The sequence below is a fragment of the Chrysochloris asiatica genome, unplaced genomic scaffold (genome assembly GCF_000296735.1).
Source record: "Chrysochloris asiatica unplaced genomic scaffold, ChrAsi1.0 scaffold00184, whole genome shotgun sequence".
NCBI lineage: Eukaryota > Metazoa > Chordata > Mammalia > Afrosoricida > Chrysochloridae > Chrysochloris > Chrysochloris asiatica.
This window is the reverse complement of record NW_006408702.1, coordinates 4853262-4873524: the sequence shown is the minus strand read 5'-3', so window position 1 is coordinate 4873524 and position 20263 is coordinate 4853262. Positions and strand designations below refer to the sequence as shown.

The 20263-nt window shown below is 42.8% G+C and overlaps 1 protein-coding gene across 1 annotated transcript in view; it reads left to right on the top strand.

The window, feature by feature from the left end:
- Positions 1 to 11101, top strand: part of MTMR10 (myotubularin related protein 10) — a 98495-nt gene extending 87394 nt beyond the window's left edge. The window contains exons 13-16 of the mRNA XM_006872144.1: positions 2671 to 2840; positions 7602 to 7772; positions 9431 to 9613; positions 10505 to 11101. Of these exons, the coding sequence (XP_006872206.1) occupies positions 2671 to 2840; positions 7602 to 7772; positions 9431 to 9613; positions 10505 to 11101 (1121 nt within the window). The remainder of the gene's footprint in view (positions 1 to 2670; positions 2841 to 7601; positions 7773 to 9430; positions 9614 to 10504) is intronic.
- Positions 11102 to 20263: the final 9162 nt, after the last annotated feature.

The window sequence follows — 20263 nt, the reverse complement described above, 5'->3', positions numbered from 1 at the left end:
GAGAAGATATATGCACACCAATGTTCATTGCAGCACTATTTACAATAGCAAAAAGATGGAGGCAGCCAAAGTGCCCATCAACTGAAGAATGGATAAACTGTGCTACATACACACAATGAAATATTATGCTACCTTGAAGAATAACAAGGAAGCTGCAAGCCACCGCATAACATGGATGTACATTGAGGGCATTATGTTGAATGAAACTAGTCACAAAAGCAGAAGTACTACATAAGACCACTACTGTAAAAGACTAAGAAAAAGAACCCATACTAAAGGGGGTAGGGGGAGCCTTTGCTTTTTACCAGGATGTTGGGGATGGGGCAAGGGGAGGGAGAGGAAGGTGGGACACAGGGCAGGGAATAGACACAACGATAGTTTGGGTGCTACGGAGGAGGGCAATATACAAGAAGGGAGAGGGGAATGGAAGAACAAGGTGATGGGAGAACAATTAGGCAGGTCTGCATGGGCTAAGTGGGACAAAGGTAAAGAATGAGGTATGCACAACCTTGGAACAACAGGGTCCTGGGATACGGGGATTGAGACATGGTTGGAATGGGCAAAAGGGGGAAATAATGTTAAGATGCTTGGCTGTCCTTTGAATCTTGGTTACTCTGGCATACCATTATAAAATAGACACATAAGGGGGAGAGAAAGGAATAACCAGAAATATCACTATAGTAGACACAGTAGACAGGGATGGGCAACTTTGGACATTGGCTACCAAAAATGGGGGGTGGCTATAAAGGCAAGAAGTGACTGGCTTACCAGTTTTCAAGAGGGAGCCTAGTTCCAGACAGCGTGGAGGAAGGTGGAATCTCCACTGAGTAATATCCAATCTGTCTGGGCGGGGCTGATGAAAAGAGATTGGGATAAGTCTCTTGTGCTACAGTAGTGAATAATTGTTATCAAGACTGATTGTGTGGGTTGGAAATGTAAAGGTAGACATTTTGTAGGAAAAGGAGGGGAGTGATTAACTTTGCAGTCTAGGAACTTAGGTCCATGGGACCATCAAGGGAGAAGAGCAGAGAGCGGGCCCCTACCCAGAGAAACAATGACACCAGAGTTGGAGGCAGAGATGATGACATGGAGAGATGGAGTGGCTGGGGACTCTAGACCCAGAGAGGGAGAGGGGCTGTGTGCTGATGACCAGGGCGCAAGCTTGCATGGTATACCCTTTGGTTGTTTGATGGCAAATGGAGGGGCTTGTAACCATAGCAATGAAAGGATACGCGATAGGATGAATGTAAAGCTAATGTTCTCCCATGTAAATGATCACAGAATTCACACGGATTTATTTCTGGACTCAGTTTTATTCCATTGATCCTAAGTCAGTATCACACTTTCTTTACTAAAGTAGCTTTATAGTAAGTTTTGAAATTGTGGCATGTAACTTCTCCAACTTGTTTCGTTTTCAAAATCATTTTAGCTACTCTGGATCCTTTGTGTGTTTCTCTATAACTTTTTGGATCATAAAAAAATAAACTACCAGAATTTTGATCGAGATGTTTTGAATGCCCATAGATTAAGATCAGCAGAATGACACTTTTAGCAGCATCGAATCTTCCATCTGTGAACGTGCATGTCTCTTCATTGTCTTTGCTAGTCCTGTTTTATTTTCTAATGCTATTGCGGATGTAATTGATCTCATTATAGTTCCGATTGTTCCTGTGTATGGAACTACAATTGTTTTTTGTACATTGAACATGAGTTCCTGTGAATGCACTGGGATCACTTACTCTAGTTAATTACTTTGTGAATTCTTACGTACATTTTATATGCAGGGTCTTGTTGAAACGCAGACATTTATACTTCGTTGTTCCCAGTCTGGAGCCCTTTGAGCTCTTTTTTGCCTTACTACACTGGCTAAACCCTTCAGTGTGATGTGAGTAGAAATGACTTGTTCCTGATCTTTGGGAGAAAACATTCCATCTTTTCACAGTAAAAGTTTTAGCAGCAGGGCTTTTTGTAGATGCTTCTTAACGGATTGAAAAAATCCCCACTTATTAAGGTTTTACTGAGAGTTTTGATCAGGAGTGAATGTTGGATTTTGTTAGATGCTTTTTCTGCATCGAATGAGATGACCGTGTTCTTTTGTCCTTTAGTTTCAGAAGGTAAACCAACCTTGCATTCATGGGATGATTTCGTGTGCTAACACTGTGTTGATGGGTTTTGCTCTGTGATCATAATGGTTTGTTCAGTTCCTTCTTAATGTGTTTGAATAATACCTGCCTTGTTGAAAGCGAAGCAGCTGTGAAATGCAGGAGGGAAATGACTGTCGTCAGTTATAGGCTGATGCTGAGGTACTATGTGCATTACCCCACATTCACTTCTGAGTGGTTACCCTGTAGAGCCATCAGCAGAAAGGTTCCCTGGCATTTAACATCCTGATGAAACAGAGGTGAGATGACTTCTAGAAAGATATCGAAACCATGGACACATAAAAAGTGAGGATATCTTTCTTCAAAGACATTTCCCATTTCATTCAGATTACTGCTGTAGTTCACTTTAGTCTTTATGGTATTTTAGAGTTGCCATAAGACAGTGACATGCCCTCACACAAACAACCTGAAAGTGTGTCTGGGCATTCATAGAATGTGGAATTGTATACTTACCTTTCTCTGTGAGCCTTTTTCTATTAGTCATCATTTCTTTCTGTTTTATTGACAGAGGAGGAGGGAAGAGACCTGAGCTGCTTTGTAGCGTCCCTTATCCAAGTGATGCTGGACCCTTACTGTAGGACCACCACTGGCTTCCAGAGTCTGATACAGAAGGAGTGGGTCATGGCAGGATACCAGTTCCTGGACAGGTGCAACCACTTAAAAAGATCAGACAAAGAGGTACCAACATCTGCTTGCCTTCTTAGTGGTTTTTACATGTAGCAAAGATAACTTGTATGTCATTGTGAGAGGAACCGTCTGTAAAGAGATAGGTGGCCATTTTACTTACCATAAAGAGCTTAGTTTTATTAGTTCAAAACGCATTGATGTATTTACAGATAACTTCAGAATTATATACGTGAAATACTAAAAAGTTGTCTTACATTTCTCTAAGTTGAAAAACTGAGACATTTAATATGTTGAACACTAGTGGTTTAAAGACCAGAGAAATTGTGGGATGACATCAAGAATATATATGAAGAAAGCAAAAGGTTATTAAAAAGACAGGCGAGAAAGAAAAACTAATGTGGATGTCTGAAGAGACCACGAAACTTCCTCAGGAACACAGAGTAGCTAAAGTGAATGGAAGAAATGATAAAGTAAAGGAACAGAACAGAACATTTCAAAAGGGCAACCTGAATATCATAGTGAAATGCGCAAAGACCTGGAGTTGGAAAACCAGAAGGGAAGAACATGCTCGACATTTGCTGGTGACCCAGCAAAATGGGGAAATCATCAGCTAATCGTTAGTTTCACGTGCAAGTAAAATTTTACTGATGATAGTTCAGACACGTGGCAGCAGTACATTCACACAACTGCCAAGAGATTCAAGCGGGATTCAGAGGAGGACATAGAACACCGCTGACATCAAGTGGATGCTGACTGAGAGCCGAGAATACCAGAGAGATGTCTACTTGTGCTTTATTGCTATGCAAAGTCATCCGCTGTGTGGATCATAACAAACTGCGGGTAACATTGCTCAGAATGGGAAGTCCAGAACACTTGATTGGGCTCCTGCAGAACCTGTAAGTAAAGAGGCAGTCTTCTGAACAGAACAAGGGGAACCCATGTGGTTTACAATCGGCAAAGTCCACCAGGGTTTTGACTTTCACCATAACTTTCTCAACCTGTATTCTGAGCAAATAACCCAAGAAACTAGACTGTTTGAGAATAATGAACATCCAGATTGTATGCTCATCATTAACAACCGTTGATTGGCAGATAAAAGCAAAGGACTTGAAGCCCTTACTGATGAAGAGTAAAGAATACAGCCTTTGGAGTGGATTACTCCTCAGTATAAACAAAGCAAGAATATTCTCAGCTTGATCAATAAACAAAATCAGGATAACGAGAAGAGATTGATGTTATCAAGAATTTTATTTTACTTGGATCCACAGTCGCTTCTCTTGGTAGCAGCAATCAAGAAATCAGAGGGCATATTTGCATTGGGCAGACTTAAAAAGACCTCTTTAAAGTGTTAAAGAGTGAAGATGTCACTTTGAGGACTTTGATGCTCCTGACTCAAGCCATTGTATTTTTAATTGCCTCATATGCATGTGAAAGTTGGACAGTGAATAAGGAAGGCCAGAGAAGAATCTGTGAATTTGAATTATGATGTTAATGAAAATTGTTGAAAGTACAAGCAAGTGCTACAACAACAAACAAGTCTGTCTTGAAAGAAGTACAGCCCGGATGCCCCTTAGAAGCAAACCTGGTAAGGTGACAACACGTAACACCTAACAACAAGCTGAAAAATAGCTGAAGAAACGCTGCATTAACTTTTCTACAAAGCCGATAATCAGCACATTTGATCTTTGGGTGTTTCAAATGACATTTTCTTAAAATGGGGCATACTGAGTAAGAATGAAAAGCTCAAGAGGCATACATTAGGAATAGCTGTAGATGAGCGGCTGCCTTGAATGTGTAGTTGTGTCACTATTTCATTGTTGTTAGGTGCTGTCCAGTTGGTTCTCCCTCACAGCAACTCTGTACACAGCAGAATGAAACACTGCCCAGTCCTGGGCCACCTCACAGTTGTTGTTAGGTTTGAACTGTTGGTGCTGCCTCTGTCTGGATCAGTCCATCTCTTTGGGGATCTTCCTCTTATTCGCTGACCCTCTGCTTTCCCAAGCATTACGTACTTCTCCAGGGACTGGACCCTCCTGGTAATATGTCCAAAGTGTAGACGGCATCAGCAGTGATAGCCGTAGTTCCCTGTCCTCTTAGGAATCCGGCATGAGTTTCTGGCAGCTCCCAGTCAATGTGCTCTGTTGATTTAAAAAAAAAAAAAATCATTTGTGAATTCTGTTCAGCCAAATTTTACTTACATGTGATAGTAATGATATTGTCCAATGAAGCCTGCATACCTTTCTTTGGAATAAGCACAGATATGGCTCTCTCCCATTGTTTGGCCAAATTTCTTGGCATAGATGAGTGAGCATCTCTAAGGCTACATCCATTGATGGAAACAGTTGTGTTCCATCAATTCTTGAAGCCTTGCTTTTTTCCTCAATGCCTTCAGTGCTGCTTTGACTGTCTGCTTCAGTACCATCAGTTCTTGATCATATCGTACTTCTTGAAATGCTTGAACATCAAGCACTTCTTTTTGTTACAGTGACTCTGTGTATTCCTTGTATCTTCCTTGGATGTCGCTAACATCATTCAATATTTTCCCCATAGAATCCTTCGATACCGCAAGCCAAGGCTTGAATTTTTTCCTCAGTTCTTTCAGCTTGAGAAAAGCTATGTGTGTTCTTCCCTTTGGTTTTCTAACTCCAGGTCTCTCTGCACATTTCATTATATTTCACTTGGTTTTGAGCTGCCCTTTGAAATTGTCTATTCAGCTCTTATACTTGATCATTTCTTCCAGTCCCTTTAGCTTCTCTGTGCTCAACAAGTTTCAGATTCTCTCTGACATCCACTCTGGTCTGTCTTCTTTTCCTGTCTTTTTGCTTTCTTCTTGGATTCTGTTCCTGATGTTATCCCACAGCTTTTCTGGTCTTGGTCATTAGTGTCTAATGCATCCAGTCTGTTCTTGGGATGGTCTCTAGATTCAAGTATGATATACCCAGGTCATATTTTGGCTCTTGTGTTATTTTCTTCAGTTTCAACTGGAACTGGCATATGAGCGATTGATGGCCTGCACCACACTTGGTCCCTGGCTGAGTTGTGGCTAATGATCCGGAACAGATGGAGTCAGTTTGATTTCTGTGTATTCCATTTGGTGAAGCTCAGGTGGAAAACTGTATTTTGCAACTACCGATCCATCCTCGTCATTTCTCTCATAGTACATTCGCCAGTAATCATCAATGCATCTTGACTGCATATCTGATCGATTTCAGACTGAAGAAGTTGGTAGAATTCTTCGATGTCATCATCACTGGTTTGAGTGTTTGGTGTATAAATTTGAATCATGGTGGTATTACTGGTCTTCCCTGTAGGCATATGGATATTATCCTATCACAGACAACACTGCACTTCAAGATCTTGAAATATTTTTTTTATTTTTGACAGTGAATGTGATGCCATTTCTCTTCAGTTTGTACTTCTCAGCATTGTGTACAATAGGATTTTCCGATTCACAATGGCCAGTGCCAATCCGTTTCAGACCACGAATGCCTCGGATGGCCAGACTTTTTTCTTCACATCCTTTGGACATGTCATCTGGAGGGACCAGTCCCTGTAGAACGACATCATACTTGAAAAAGTGGGGGTTCAGCAAAGAGGAAAACCCCCAGTAAGATGGATTGACGCAGCGGCAGCACCAGTGGTGGTGGACTGGGCGGTGTTCCCTTCTGTATGCGGAGTCACTGTGAGCTGGGGCTGACTTGACGGCTCCTGACAACAGACAGCAGTGCCTAGGAAGCCCATCTTCATGCATTCCATTCCATTTTGACAAATTCCAATGTTTCTGGATTGCTCGATACTTCATCTATTTCACATTCCAGTTACCAGTGGATGTTGGCAACCGTGTCTTCTCACTTTGAGTTGTGCCACAGCAGCCAAGCCAGGTCCAGAAAGTTCCATTAACTCCATTCACGTCATTAAAGTCAGCTCTACTTTAAGGAGGCAGCTCTTCCCGAATCATAGTTTGAGTGACTTTCAACGCTAAGGGACTCATCTTCCAACACTGTATCTGACAGTGTCTCATTGCTATTCCTAAGGTTTTCAGTGGCTGACCATTCAGAAGTGGTCCACCTCTCCTCCTTCATGTCTCAGCTGAAACCTGTTGAGCACGGGTGACCCTGCTGGCATTTAAAATACTGGTACATAGCTTCCAGCATCATATAACATGCAATCACCATTGTCCCACACACTGACAGACAAGTGGCCTGTTGTAGACAGTCAAATTATGCCACTTCCTCCAGGTTACTTCATAGAGGACACATTGACTTGTGCCAGCTCTTGTTGTTACGTGCCATCAAGTTGATTCCGACTCACAACAACCCTGTCGATAAGTTTCTGAGGAGCAGCTGGCGGCTTTGAAATACTGACCTTGCACTTGGCAGTCCAGTGCAACTTAGCTCAACAATGAATCCTTCCCTTGTGAAATCACAGGACTCCTCTGGTCTAGCATGATGAAAAGACTTTAAAAAAAATTTTTAACTTCTACAGATAATTTTCAAGCTGCATTAGACATTTTTTTCCCCTTCAGATGATCTCAGCCTGCTCATCTCTGTAGTATGCTATTTCCAACTCGTGTGCTTACTGGGAAACAGAGCTGTGATGTGTAGTCTGGTGGACCCACACGTGACTACATTTGATATCAGATCTGTTTACTGTGTCCACATACCATTGGTTCAACGTAGGAGTTGAGTGTGGTAGGCTTACATGTTGTTTTAGTCTCTTAATCTCTCCCTTAAATCGCCATCAATTTGGAAGCAGTTGCGAGCAGCTGAAGGACAATACTGAATAACCCCGTTTTCTGTTTTCATTTGTCAGTCTCCCTTATTTTTGCTGTTTTTGGATGCCACGTGGCAGCTGTTAGAGCAATATCCATCAGCTTTCGAGTTTTCGGAAACATACCTGGCCGTCCTATATGACACCACGTGGGTCTCCGTGTTTGGCACTTTCCTCTTCAACTGCCCCCATCAGCGGGTGAAGCAAAGCACAGTAAGCAATGCTGGGAAGGCAGCCGTGGTTGGGGGGGCTTCTTTTTTACCACTTTGTTAAAATATGACTGATAAGCTACATATTTGCAATCCATCATTTAAAATTGTCTTGCTACCATATTAAACTGCAATTTCTGTTCGAGTTCTTTAAAAATTTGATGTAAAACTGGGAACTTGGTTGATTTTTTTTGAGCGAGCATTGTAAGCGTTTCTGTCCCTGTTGTCACATCTGGCCTGTCGGAGTGGGCGATGGAACAGCAGTGGACGTACCTTGTGAGGACACTCATCTCCTCGGTGGTGGAGCAGGGGGAGATGAGAAGCAGGCAGTGTACACTTGAGAGCCCAGCAGGTCACACGGCCGTCGTCCTTGGGGAGCCCTATGAGTTTCAGTTAGGACTCGTTAACCTACGAGGAAAATCACTGAAGACTAAGGGGAGTCTCGAGCAAAACTGGAAACATGTCTCTCCGGTTGCCAGTCATGGAAACCTTCCTAAACTACAACTTCTGTCTCGTACATTTCAACTGGTAACGTTGTTGTTGTTAAGTGCTGTCAAGTTGGTTCTGACCCATAGCAACCCTGTAGAGGGTTTCCAAGGAGCGACTGGTGGCCTTGAACCACCAACCTTGCAGTTCACGCCGACTTTGCAGTCTAGCGCATTAACCCACAGCGCCACACCAGGACTCCGGTTTGGGTTATTAGCCCCCATAAATGCCGAAGTGAACATCGAGGGAAACAAGAGCAGTAAACTATGGGGCTTCCAGCCTCATCTTCAGGGCCCCGACCCTGGCATGTGGACAGCTAAAGGTGAATACTGCTTCAGGGTCAGGTAACCGGAATTCTGGCCCTGGTCTGGGACCATGCTAGTCTTAGGTTCCTGTTCCAGTTAGCCTGTAAGCGCCTGTGCGTGGTCTGTCATGTGACTCCACCATCAACAGTGTGCCTTTTGCTGCCATCTTGTCAACTTTGAAGTGTTGTGTTATCCACGATCCCAGGGGAATGGCTCCCTCTGGATTGTGCGTGTGAAAGCCACCAGCACTGGACAGTGATGGTACTGAGTCTAATGTAGTAGGGGCAGAGCTTCCTTAATGAGGGACCTCCCAAAGCTGAGAGCCCTGGGGTCGTCTTACCTCAAGAGTATGTGAGCCGTTTCTTCACATTGCAGCCTACTTTTCTGGGAGTGGAACACAGGGTTTTTTAGACTTAATTGTTTTAAAAGGAAATTCTTCTGTATTCTATGATTCCCTAGGAGAATTTAACCTCTCCAAACACTATGCTAAGGCACAGTGATGGCCTCAGAGTCTACTGAGACACGGGGCCTGTTTGTCCCTAATCAGTCGTCTCAGTCAGTTTTATTTTTGTGTATGTCATTTTTGTGTGCACTTCTTTGCTTTTTTTAATATGAAAACTAAAATTAAAACCTGACTGCTAATGTCAGGGAGTATTCCTTGCCCTGTTCAGACAAACACAGTCATAGTCCTTTGCTCTGACCTGCCAAGAAGAGCTCTTTTCTCTTAAAATAGAACCTGGTGCTTTAGCATATTCCCATTCAGAAAATATCACTGGGGTCTTGATGTGTAGGTCATCAAAACTAAGTCATCTCTAAAAGAAGATTGTTAGGTTTGCATCTTTTCACAATGTTCAAATATTTTATTTTGTAGGAATTTGCTATAAGCAGAAATATCCAATTGGGTGATGAAAAGGGCTTAAAATTCCCCTCAGTTTGGGACTGGTCTCTTCAGTTTACAGCAAAGGACTGCACCCTTTTCCATAACCCCTTATACATTGGAAAGAGTACGCCTTGTATACAGAATGGTGCTGTGAAATCTTTTAAGCGGACAAAGGTAAATTACAAAAACGTACTAAGAATATGATGCTTGTTCACACATTTCTTTCAGAACCTAAATGTTAAAATGACGTCACTTCCCAAGACAGTACTGCTAACCCAGGTTCCTGAGGACTCTTTCACTGTTGAGCTGAACTTCTTGTCTTATTGGCCTCCAAGCCCTGATTGTCTAAGGCTAGCAGATGGCAGCTCGGAGCTGGGAGGTCCTGAAGCCTTCCATTCCCACCTGTTTGTTCTTGCTAGAGTGTGCCAGCTTGAGATTTTTTTTTTTAACCCAGAAGACTTAGGAAGTCCTCTCCTCCTCCTCACCCTCAAACAGGCTAGTGGTTAGCAGAGGTACCACTGACACCTAAAAAGTTACATTCCATGTGGGACCCACTCCAGAGAAGCAGTGACACCAGCGATGGAGGCAGAGATGAGGACATGGAGAGAGGGAGCAGCTGAGGACTAGACTCATGGAAAGAAAAAGGCTTGAGTGCTAGTGGCCAGGAGGCAGGCTTGCAGAATGTACCCTTTGGTTGTTTAAATGATTTTATATTCCTGAGTATTTTTGTGTACATCCCCCAAAACAACCAGAGGGAATAGAAGCAAATACTGTTGAATGATGGATGATGCATGGAGGAGATTGTAATCATTGCAATGAAACGATGATGAAAAACGGATGTTCTCCCATGTAAACTATCACTCAATTCACAATAAAAACTGTAAAAAAAAGTTACATTGTAGAGGAGGGACAAGGAATGAATAGAATAAGGAGCAGAGCGGAATGTTCTCTGAGGCTACAGTTCTACCCGGTTTGCATAGTACTGTTCATTTTTGACATTGGATTTTGACATTTTTCTAAAAGGTGTGCTCCAAGATCATTCTAAAATCTCTCTCTTCTATACAGAAGAGCTACAGCTCCACACTCCGAGGAATGCCATCTTCCTTGAGGAATGGAATCTTCGGTGACCAAGACTTACTCCCCAGGAGAAACTCACTGATATTAAAAGCAAAGCCAGAGCTAAGTCAGCAAGCCGAGAGCCAGAACAGTGGCATGGAGCAGTACTTCCGAGAGTGGTTCTCCAGACCTGCTGACCTGCATGGGGTCATCTTGCCACGTCTCTCGGGAACACACATAAAGCTGTGGAAACTCTGCTACTTCCGCTGGGTCCCCGAGACCCAGATCAGCAACGGTGGCTTCATCACTGCTTACCACAAGGCCTCTCTTCTGGTGGACGAGGTCAGCACGCTTAGCAGGATGCTTCGGCAGCAGCACCGTGGCCCGCTGCCAGCTTGCCGCTCGGAGCTCAACCAGAGCAGGATGTACTTCCAGGCCAGTAGCCCAGGCACCGCCGCGAGGACCCTTGAGTTCCTCTCCTCCTCGTTTCCGTTTTCTCCTGTGGGTAACCTATGCAGACGGAGCATTTCAGGAACACCGCTGAGCAAATTCTTAAGTGGGGCCAAAATATGGTTATCTACTGAGACCTTGGCAAATGAGGACTGAAAGGACGTATTCTCTGAACAGTTTTAGGGAAGCCAGTTTTTTTTCCTCTGAACAAAAGTTGCTGACCGAAGTATTTGAAACTCTAGTTAATTTTATATGTAAGAATAATAGTTGATGTTTGCATTAGTATTTAAAAACATGTTGAATCATGCTTCCTTCACTTTCTTTTTAAAAGGTGTGTTGTTAAGTGCCATCGAATCAGTTCCGATTCATAGCTTACCCTGTATAGGGTTTCCAAGGAGTGGCTGGTGGATTTGAACCACTGACCTCATGACTCAAACTGACCCTGCGGCCCAGTGCATTACCCCACACCTGCCTCACGTTCAGGCGATTTGCAGGGAAGCAAGCAGTACTACGTTTTTGTCTGTATCCATTTTCCTACCACCTGCTGAAGGTTACCTGATGGACCCTCCGTCTGGTCTCTGTCCCAATACACACAGACAGAGCAGCGGTGTTGAAGGTGTGGTGTGTGAGTTCATCGTGTAAAACCTAAGTCACCCTGAGTTGGAGGTGACTCAGTGACAACAAACAACGTATTTCTAGAAGCATTTGACAACTCCTAAAAGGACTAGTAGGCAGTCCTGTTTTTCCGGCTTACTTTATATTATTACTGATTGATTTCAACTGATGAAGGAAGCATTCAGTGTTCCAAAGGCTGTAATTATTAGATCACCTTCTTTGGAACTTTAACTTGGTCTTAAAATCATGGGTTTCATAGAATTAACTGTGAAGTGATATGAACAGTTCATTTTAAAGGATTTGCTGTAGATAATTTAACTTAGAAGTGCCTTTGACATTAATATTAAGGTCTGAACGAGACTGAGGAAAATATTACTTGTTTTTAAAATAAGGTGTTAAAATCCCACTGCATATTGGAAACAGGTTTTTCATACTAAGCTTCATACCAATAGGTTAGGAATCCCAAAAGCCACATTTTTCTCCCTCTGCAAAGGAAGGCCTGTGGGATGCTGATTCCATGAAACCTCTCAGGACTGTCCACTGGAGAGAGGCGTCTCCAGCTGCCTGTCCGAGAGTAGCAGGGTCAGTGGGGAGCGTGAGAAACCCCTCTCCTCAGTCTGTGCAGTGTGCTCACCTGCTCAGTGGGGAGAGTGAGAAGCCCCTCTCCTCACAGTCTGTGCAGTGTGCTCACCTGCTCAGTGGGACTTTCCTTTGGAACTAGCAGTGCAGAGAGGTCACCCATCAGGTCACCTGCATCTGCACATCTTTCAGAATACTAAAAAATAGAGAACATTTGGAAAATAAAAATACACTTTTCTTAAAATACTGCCATTATAATAAACAGAGAAGCACACACACACACACACCATGCCCCATTCCTGATTTTGCTAGCAACATTCAGGATACTGAGAAGCAGACAGGTGTGTATTTTTGATCCCAAATGCCTGTTTTGCATTTGTATGACAGATGTCCACTCAGAGCTATGGAGTCACAGCCTAAGTGTCTTCCAGCAGTGAGGTTAGCACCATTCCGTCACCTCATTTCCTGTTTACACAGGGAGATTTGCAAATTTGGCTGTATGATTTAAGAGTTTCTTAAGTTGCCATCTTAAGATTTTGAGAATTTTTATAAGTAAATTTTGTAGTTAGCTTATTTCCTTCTCTAGAACAAGTGTTTTTCAAAATACTGTATTTTTATATATGATGAATACAGGTTTCTATTTGAATTATTTTTTAAAAGTTACTCTCTCTAGATGAAAGAATTTTTAAATAAAATGTCCTTAGAAATTCATCAGTGGATAAACTCGATGTTTTTGCCAAATTGTTTGCTAGAAAGTAAAGGCGCCCCACTTTACCATAGATCACTGTTACGGTCATTACACATACGTTGTAGTTCCTGATGGGAAGCCACCTTCAGCCCCTTAAAGAAACGCAACACATCTCACCACTAGAAACAGAATCATTCTAACTTTTCCAGTTAGCTGCTTTTAAATTATTATAAACTGCTATAAAAAAATTCATTATTGGGCGGGGGGGGTGTGAGCATTTATTTCTCTAATTTTCTTTTTTCACATTCACTTCAACTCCAGTAATATTCTTTGCTACTGTAAAGTTTTACAAAGTTAGTGTTAATATTTTAAAATAGAAAAATATGCCTATTTTTGTATGATAATCAAATGTAGTAAAATACTTTTAATTTTTGGTTGGTAGGTTGTTATATCATGATTATTATGCCGCAATGTACTGTGCATAGTATGAAAAACAACTCCAGTAGCCGTGTGTCCTGGCCACCATAAAGCTGCTTGGCATGCCTGCTGGCACACGAGACCCCATGGCAGCAGACGTCCGAAGTGTGGTGACAGACACTGTACCAGAGAGCCTAGCGCTCGTCACTCCCCTGGACTGCTGCTCGGCTTCACAGGCCGCCTAGGACTGGCGAGGGTGGAACTGAAAAATACACTGTGTCTAACTGGTAGTTTCTGATGGAAATCAGTAGTAAAACCACAACTGTCTTAACTATTTACAGAAAGGATACTAACCTCTACTAAGAAAGTGAGAACTATTGTAATACATCCTTTCACAAAATCTGCTGGCTATAACAGTAACCTCAAAGCTCCAACTTGATTTTAAGTATAAACTAAAAACCTTTGTGCCTAACACTGCTTGTGACTTGAGTTACCAAACAGGCTAAGCAGGAAGATGAAAGATCTTGTGTAACAATGACGAAATGTGAAGGAAATTTGGACTGCTAAATAAACTTTCCACAGAAATGGTTGTAGTTATCTTTATGAAATCACCGACAAGGGTACAATGGTTCAAGATTCAAAGGCTCTGTTTTCTCGCACCTGTTCCTTGTGTACTATCCACTCAACTGTTTGTGCTTACTGTTTTAAAGTGAAGTAATGACCGACCACATCCCTAACATCCGTTCAGCACTTGTAGTTAAAAACATGTAGGTTTAATGGACCATGCCCTAACTGATCCTTCCATTCAATAAAGAAATGGATGTAATTATTTCCCCGTAATCCCCTCAGGGCAAGTCTATAGGAATTTAGGATCTTGGGCTTGTTGTCACTCTGTCGAATTCACTTTCTACAGCCTAATGCTCCTCCCCCAGTGGTAATGATACCTTCAGCCAGGCAGTCCTGTTGAATAATGCTGTGTGTATATACAGTTACCTCTAATAAGGTAGTCGTCATTAGGGTTGTACCTAAAAGGAGAGGAGACAATTGCTAAAGAGATTGGAGTTTCAAAAGACATGTTGTTAAATTGGTTCCAAAGAGTAGCTGGTGAGCTTAAACCCCCAACCTTGTGGTTCAAACCAACTCCATAACTGTGAAATCACCTTTCGTGGGTTATTCTGCTTTTTTCTAAGGTAAATAACAGATGTATTCCATTCCTCAAATGGTCACTAATGTCTGTCTTTTGTATGGAATGGAGTGTATTCAAGAAAATACCAAGTTCTGTGATAGAATGAGTCATTAAACCACAGGATTATAACTGATGAAACAAATTAGCATTAAAGAGAATTTAATAATGCTTTCATATTTCTAACGTGTGTTAACCAACTACCAAATATTAATTCTGTAGCTCTTAACACAGGTCTTTGCTCTTGGCTCCAACTGCAACCACATGGCAGACTTCGACTTCAGCCCCCAGCTTCTGAAGTTCATCCAACCAGATCATTTGTTTATGCGAGAGACGGTCATTGGGACCTTTCACTTCGACCAGCTGGAAGAGAATTTTAAAAATGATCAGTGTCTATGAAACTGAACAGCCATTCAAATAAATGATAGCGTTTTCACTGATCAGTATTTAAATGGCATAGTGTATTAAACAGCTGCATAAGAGACTCCAAAGTTCAAGGACAAGTTCCATTGTGAATGAGTGACACTTCACATGGTCCATTGTCTCTCTGAATTCTATTTTTCCGTGAACTTCTGAAGCTCCCTCATGTGTCTATGTACATGTATGTACAACATACTGTGTAGCATCAAGTCAACTCTGACCCACGGCCCCCTTAGCTGTCTCAGAGGGTTTCCGGCCTTTAGGGGAGAAGATCACCAAGTCGCTCCTCCCAGAGCAGCGGGAGGATTCGAACGCTTTGGTTTAAAAGCCAAATGCTTACTTATTGCGCTACCAGGGCTTCTGAAATGGATATGACAGTAAATTTTTTAAATTAACTATAAAATCACAGAAACCTTTATTATGAAAATGTGAAATGTGTTTCTTGACATATCAATGTACTAACTCTATGAAGGACCACCTTCAGAAACATAGACCTAGGTGGTAGCATGGTGGTTATGAGTCGGGCTGCTGATTTCAGGGTGAGTAGTTCAAAATCACAAGTGGTTATGCCGGAGAAAGATGAGGCGTTCTGCTCCCGTAAAGACTTACAGCCTTGGAAACCCTATATGGGGTCGCTACGAGTCGGAACCGACTTACACAGCCATAAGCAACCAACCAACCAAGGTGGAAGATGGACCACATTCACTAATGAAAAAACTTAATATGTGCTTTCCAAATTGAGCTACAGTTTCAAAGCAAAGTCAATAAAAATCCAAGCAGCCGCCTTTTTTAAAAATGAAGTGCTGATTTTAGAATTCATACAAAAAATGGAAAACAACTTTGGAAGGAGAGAGCAATGGTAAGGAGCTTGCACTACCTGACTACACAAGACAAAAGCTACATAAATCAAGTGATGTTGCAGTTGTTAAGCACCCTCCAGTCAGTCCCCACTCCAAGGAGCAGCTGCTGAGTTTGAACCACCAACCTTGTGATAGCAGTCTAGTGCATACCCTAACAGCACCACACCGGGAGTCCTAGATCCCTGATAAAAGGAATCATATCCAGAATCGTTAAAAAAAATAATAAAACACAGAACTCTCAAAAGCTGGAGAGAGAGCAGTTCGGGGCTCTAGGCCCAGGGACTTAGTAAGGCTGTGTGCCTGTAGACAGGATGTGCCCTTTGGACATTTAAAATGAGTGTATATGTTTCTTCTTTTATGTGTGCATCAAAGTTTTTGCTTTGTTTATTTGTGAAACATGATATAAATGGGGCATCACGGAGAAATTGGGGTACTTTGTTGCAGGAAGGGGATGAAACAATGTGTACCATTTGCTGAATGTAAAACTGATGATCTGCTCTGTAAACCCTCAGGGTCCCTCCCACCTTGAAGAAGGCGCCCACTCAGGGCCACAAGCCCCAATGCCTGATCCTGGCCCCCATCCTGAGCAGCAGCTTTAACACAACTCCCAGTGGCCCCACTTGCCCACATTCAGGCCCATGCAGTTTTCCTCCTACAGGGTGGAGGTGAATCCCACTCTTCAGACATCAGGTTACAAAAGCCATGACTCCTCTCATGCCCAAGCTGGAGCCTGTCACGTGACCTACGGCCAAAAGCCAGCTAAGAACCAAAGTCCAACAGCTTCACAAGGAGATGAGTCTCTGCACCAACAACATGAAAAATACCTACTTTATGGTTTTTAAGAAAAGCATAAATGACTCTCCATTCTTGGTAAACCAACCTTAAAATGATGATTCTGGGAGTTCCACACCACCAGGTCAGGAAGGCCGCCTCGGCAGTGTCTGAAGTCAGCAGCCAGGCGTCTGCACACTCCGCTGAGGACACGGCCACCCAAGCAAGAGACAAGATCCTGAACACAGAACACGTTACATATAGCTGCTTCCCTTGTCTCAGAGACCCTGAGACATATCCCAGCCGTCATGGGACAGAAAAAAATCTCAGTGGGTAACATTCTTGTGCTGAGGCTAAAACTGACTAAAGTTCTCACTGGAAAACACCTTTGGTCAGTACACCTCTGTCCAGTGTGGAGCTTCCCAAGGAGCCTCTGGGACGAGGGAGTCTGGGAAAAGCACTCGGGAGGTACAACCGTGATGAGCCACAGAGACCCAATGCTATGCATCCCTGTTGAGGGACCACTGGACACACAGAGAAAAGCTGTTACCCCAGGGATGGGAAAGTCATAACTGGGCTGTTCCCCTCACATACAGTGACATGTGGGCCATGGAAGGTGGGGGAAAAGGGACATTATATATACAAGGAAGCTTTAGAAATTCCACTATCCTTTCATTCTATTTTTTCCATGAGCTTCTTGAAGGCCCCTTGTCTATACAAATACACACACATATATGCAAACGTGTATGTCTATGTCCACACACTCGTGCATATTGTGAAAGCGGCCCCATGGTCTAAGGCGGCTAGCTGGGTCGCAGCTGTATCACCTGAGCTTGATGAAGAGAAGCAAACCGGTCCCAGCTGATGACAGAAGCCACTCTGCCTTCCTGAGCCTGCCACGTAGCTGCCAGCCAGGTGCACAGGGTCTCGGCCGAAGCAGTTTGCATGAGCTGTAGTCGGGCCTCGATGGCCGGCTCCCTGACTGCAAAGAAGCTGTCTGTACAAAAGTCCAGCGGGAAGGCCTGGGGCAGAGAAAACAAGCGCTCAAACCGTGTCTGGGTAAAAGTGGATCCATCAGGAATATTCAGTGTCTACAAAACTTGATTAAACTGACATCTTCACTAATCCTTCTCTCAAAAGAGGAATCAAATTATCTGACACAAGTAATATGATATCAAAGCAACTATAGAATAAAATCACAAGACTGAGTAGAACATCTGTGAAAATGACACCACAGAACTTGGACATGGTTGTTGCTGTTAGGTTCCAACACAGAGAGAGCCATCCTCACAACGGCCGCCGTGTCTGAGGCCACCATCTCAATTCCTCTCACTGAACGGCTTCGCTTTTTCACTGACCCACTACCAAGCACCATGTCCTTCTCCAGGAACCAGTCGCTCCGGATAACAGGTCACTTTTTTTTGGAAACTATTTATTGTTTAATTGTTTATTTAACTGTTTATAAGGGGCCTTCAAATCTTGCTTGCTGAAAAGTGAAGAGGACTTAAAATATTTACTGATGAAGATCAAAGAGCACAGCCTTCGGTATGGATTACATCTCAATGTAAAGAAAACAAAAATCCTTACCACTGCACCAATAGACAAAATTCTTATCAACGAAGAAAAGATTGAAGTTGTCAAGGACTTCATTCTTCTTGGATCAACTATTAACACTCACGGAAGCAGCAGTCAAGAAATCAAACAACGTATTGCATTAGGCAAATCTGCTGCACAAGACCTTTTTAAAGTGTTGAAGAGCAAAGATGTCAGCTTGAGGACTAGGGTGCGCCTGACCCAAGTCATGGTATTTTCAGTCACCTCATATGCATGTGAAAGCTGGACAGTGAATAAGGAAGATTGTAGAAGAATTGATGCCTTTGAGTTACGGTGTTGGAGGAGACTATTGCAAGTGTCATGGGCTGCCAAAAGAACAAACATCCGTTTTGGAAGAGGTGCAGCCAGAGTGCTCCTTGGAGGCCGGGATGGCCAAACTTGGTCTCTCATACTTCGGACGTATTGTCAGGAGTAACCATTCGCTGGAGGATATCATGTTTGGTAAGGTGGAGGGTCAGAGAAAAGAAGGAAGACCCCCAGCGAGATGGATTGGCCAAGTGGCAGCATCTATGGGCTCAAGCGTGGCAACAATAGTGAAATTGGCCCAGGATTGGGCAGTGTTTCGTTCTGTTGTGCACAGGGTCGCTATGGGTCAGTACTGACTCGATGGCACCTAACAACAACAACTGTTAATGTAGTGAAGGTTTATAAAGCAGACTTGGCTTTACATTTAAGACAGCATAGATTTTTTTCATTATAATCGTTGCAATTCCTGCCCTGTACCAACAGTCAACAGTACTGACCCTCTGTTCACTTAAACTATTGCATTCCTCCGTGCCTCCAGTCACCTTCATCTTTCCTCTGCCAACCTCCCTCTTGTTGTATACCGCCTGCCCTGTCATCCATGTTAACATAAGTCTACCCTCTAGTCCATCAGTAATTTTCCCTCCATCATAAATTGTTTCCTTTATCAAGAAAACCTTTTCTGTCCCTTTTACCAGATGGGTCTCATAACTGTCCTTTCGTGCCTGACCGACTTCACTCAGCATAATGTCCTTCAGGTTCATCTATGTAGTGAGGTGTTTCATAGACTCATTCATGCTGTGGTGTTTCATACTCTTCAACATTGTATTCCACTGTGTGTGCACACATACCAAACTGTGCTTAGCCATTCCATCTTTTTGATACGTCTCTTGTAGACAGCATATTGAGGGATCTTGTTTTCGTATCCATTCCATGTCTCCTGACTGGTGCCATTAATCTATTTAGATTCCGTGTAATTATCAATAGGTATGAATTGCGTATTGTCATTTTCTGTGTGTGTTTTCTATGGTGCTGCCGGATTCTTTGTTCCACATCATTTTCTATGCTGAGTTCATTTTCTTTGTGGGTTCTCTTGTCATTTTCATTTCTGTTGTGTTACTGTTTACTAAATCTTTCTGAATTTCCTTTTTATTTTGATGTCCAGGTGCATTATTTTAGTTTGAGGTTACCCTGTGATTTATTCATTCTTTTCCTGATTAAAATAGTTGCTTTATCTTGAAATCTACTTGACTGCATTGCCCTTTGGAAGTTCTGTATCTACACTAGTCCCGCTTTGTACTTTGTGGTGCATTTTACATTGAGATCTTTGGTTCTCTATTTTCAGGGTTACAGGTTTGTTTCACTTTCAATACTTCTATAACTGGATTGAGTTCTGGGTGCTGTGGTCGTGGATGGGTGCTGTGGTCGTGGATGGGCGCTGTGGTGGTGGATGGGCGCTGTGGTCGTGGATGGGTGCTATGGTCGTGGATGGGCGCTGTGGTGGTGGATGGGCGCTGTGGTGGTGGATGGGCGCTGTGGTGGTGGATGGGCGCTGTGGTCGTGGATGGCAATCTCAGGTTGTTGTCTGCTGTTGTTGGTTCTCAGTCCAAAGAACACCCTGTAGCATTTTTTAGACAGTTGTTATGGTCATTACAAATTCCTTTAATTTCTGTTTATCAGGAAGTATCCTAATTTCACCATTTTATTTGAGGGACAGTTTGATGGGTATAAGATTCTTATAAGCAATTTTTTTTCTTTTAGAGATTTGTATATGTCATTACATTGTCTTCATATCTGCATGGTTTCTGCTGAGAAACCAGTTAGTCTTATTTGTTCTCCTTTATAGGTAACCTCTCATTTTTCCTGTAAGTAATTGGTTCTCCTTTATAGTTAGTTATTGATTCTCCTTTATAGGTAACCTCTCATTT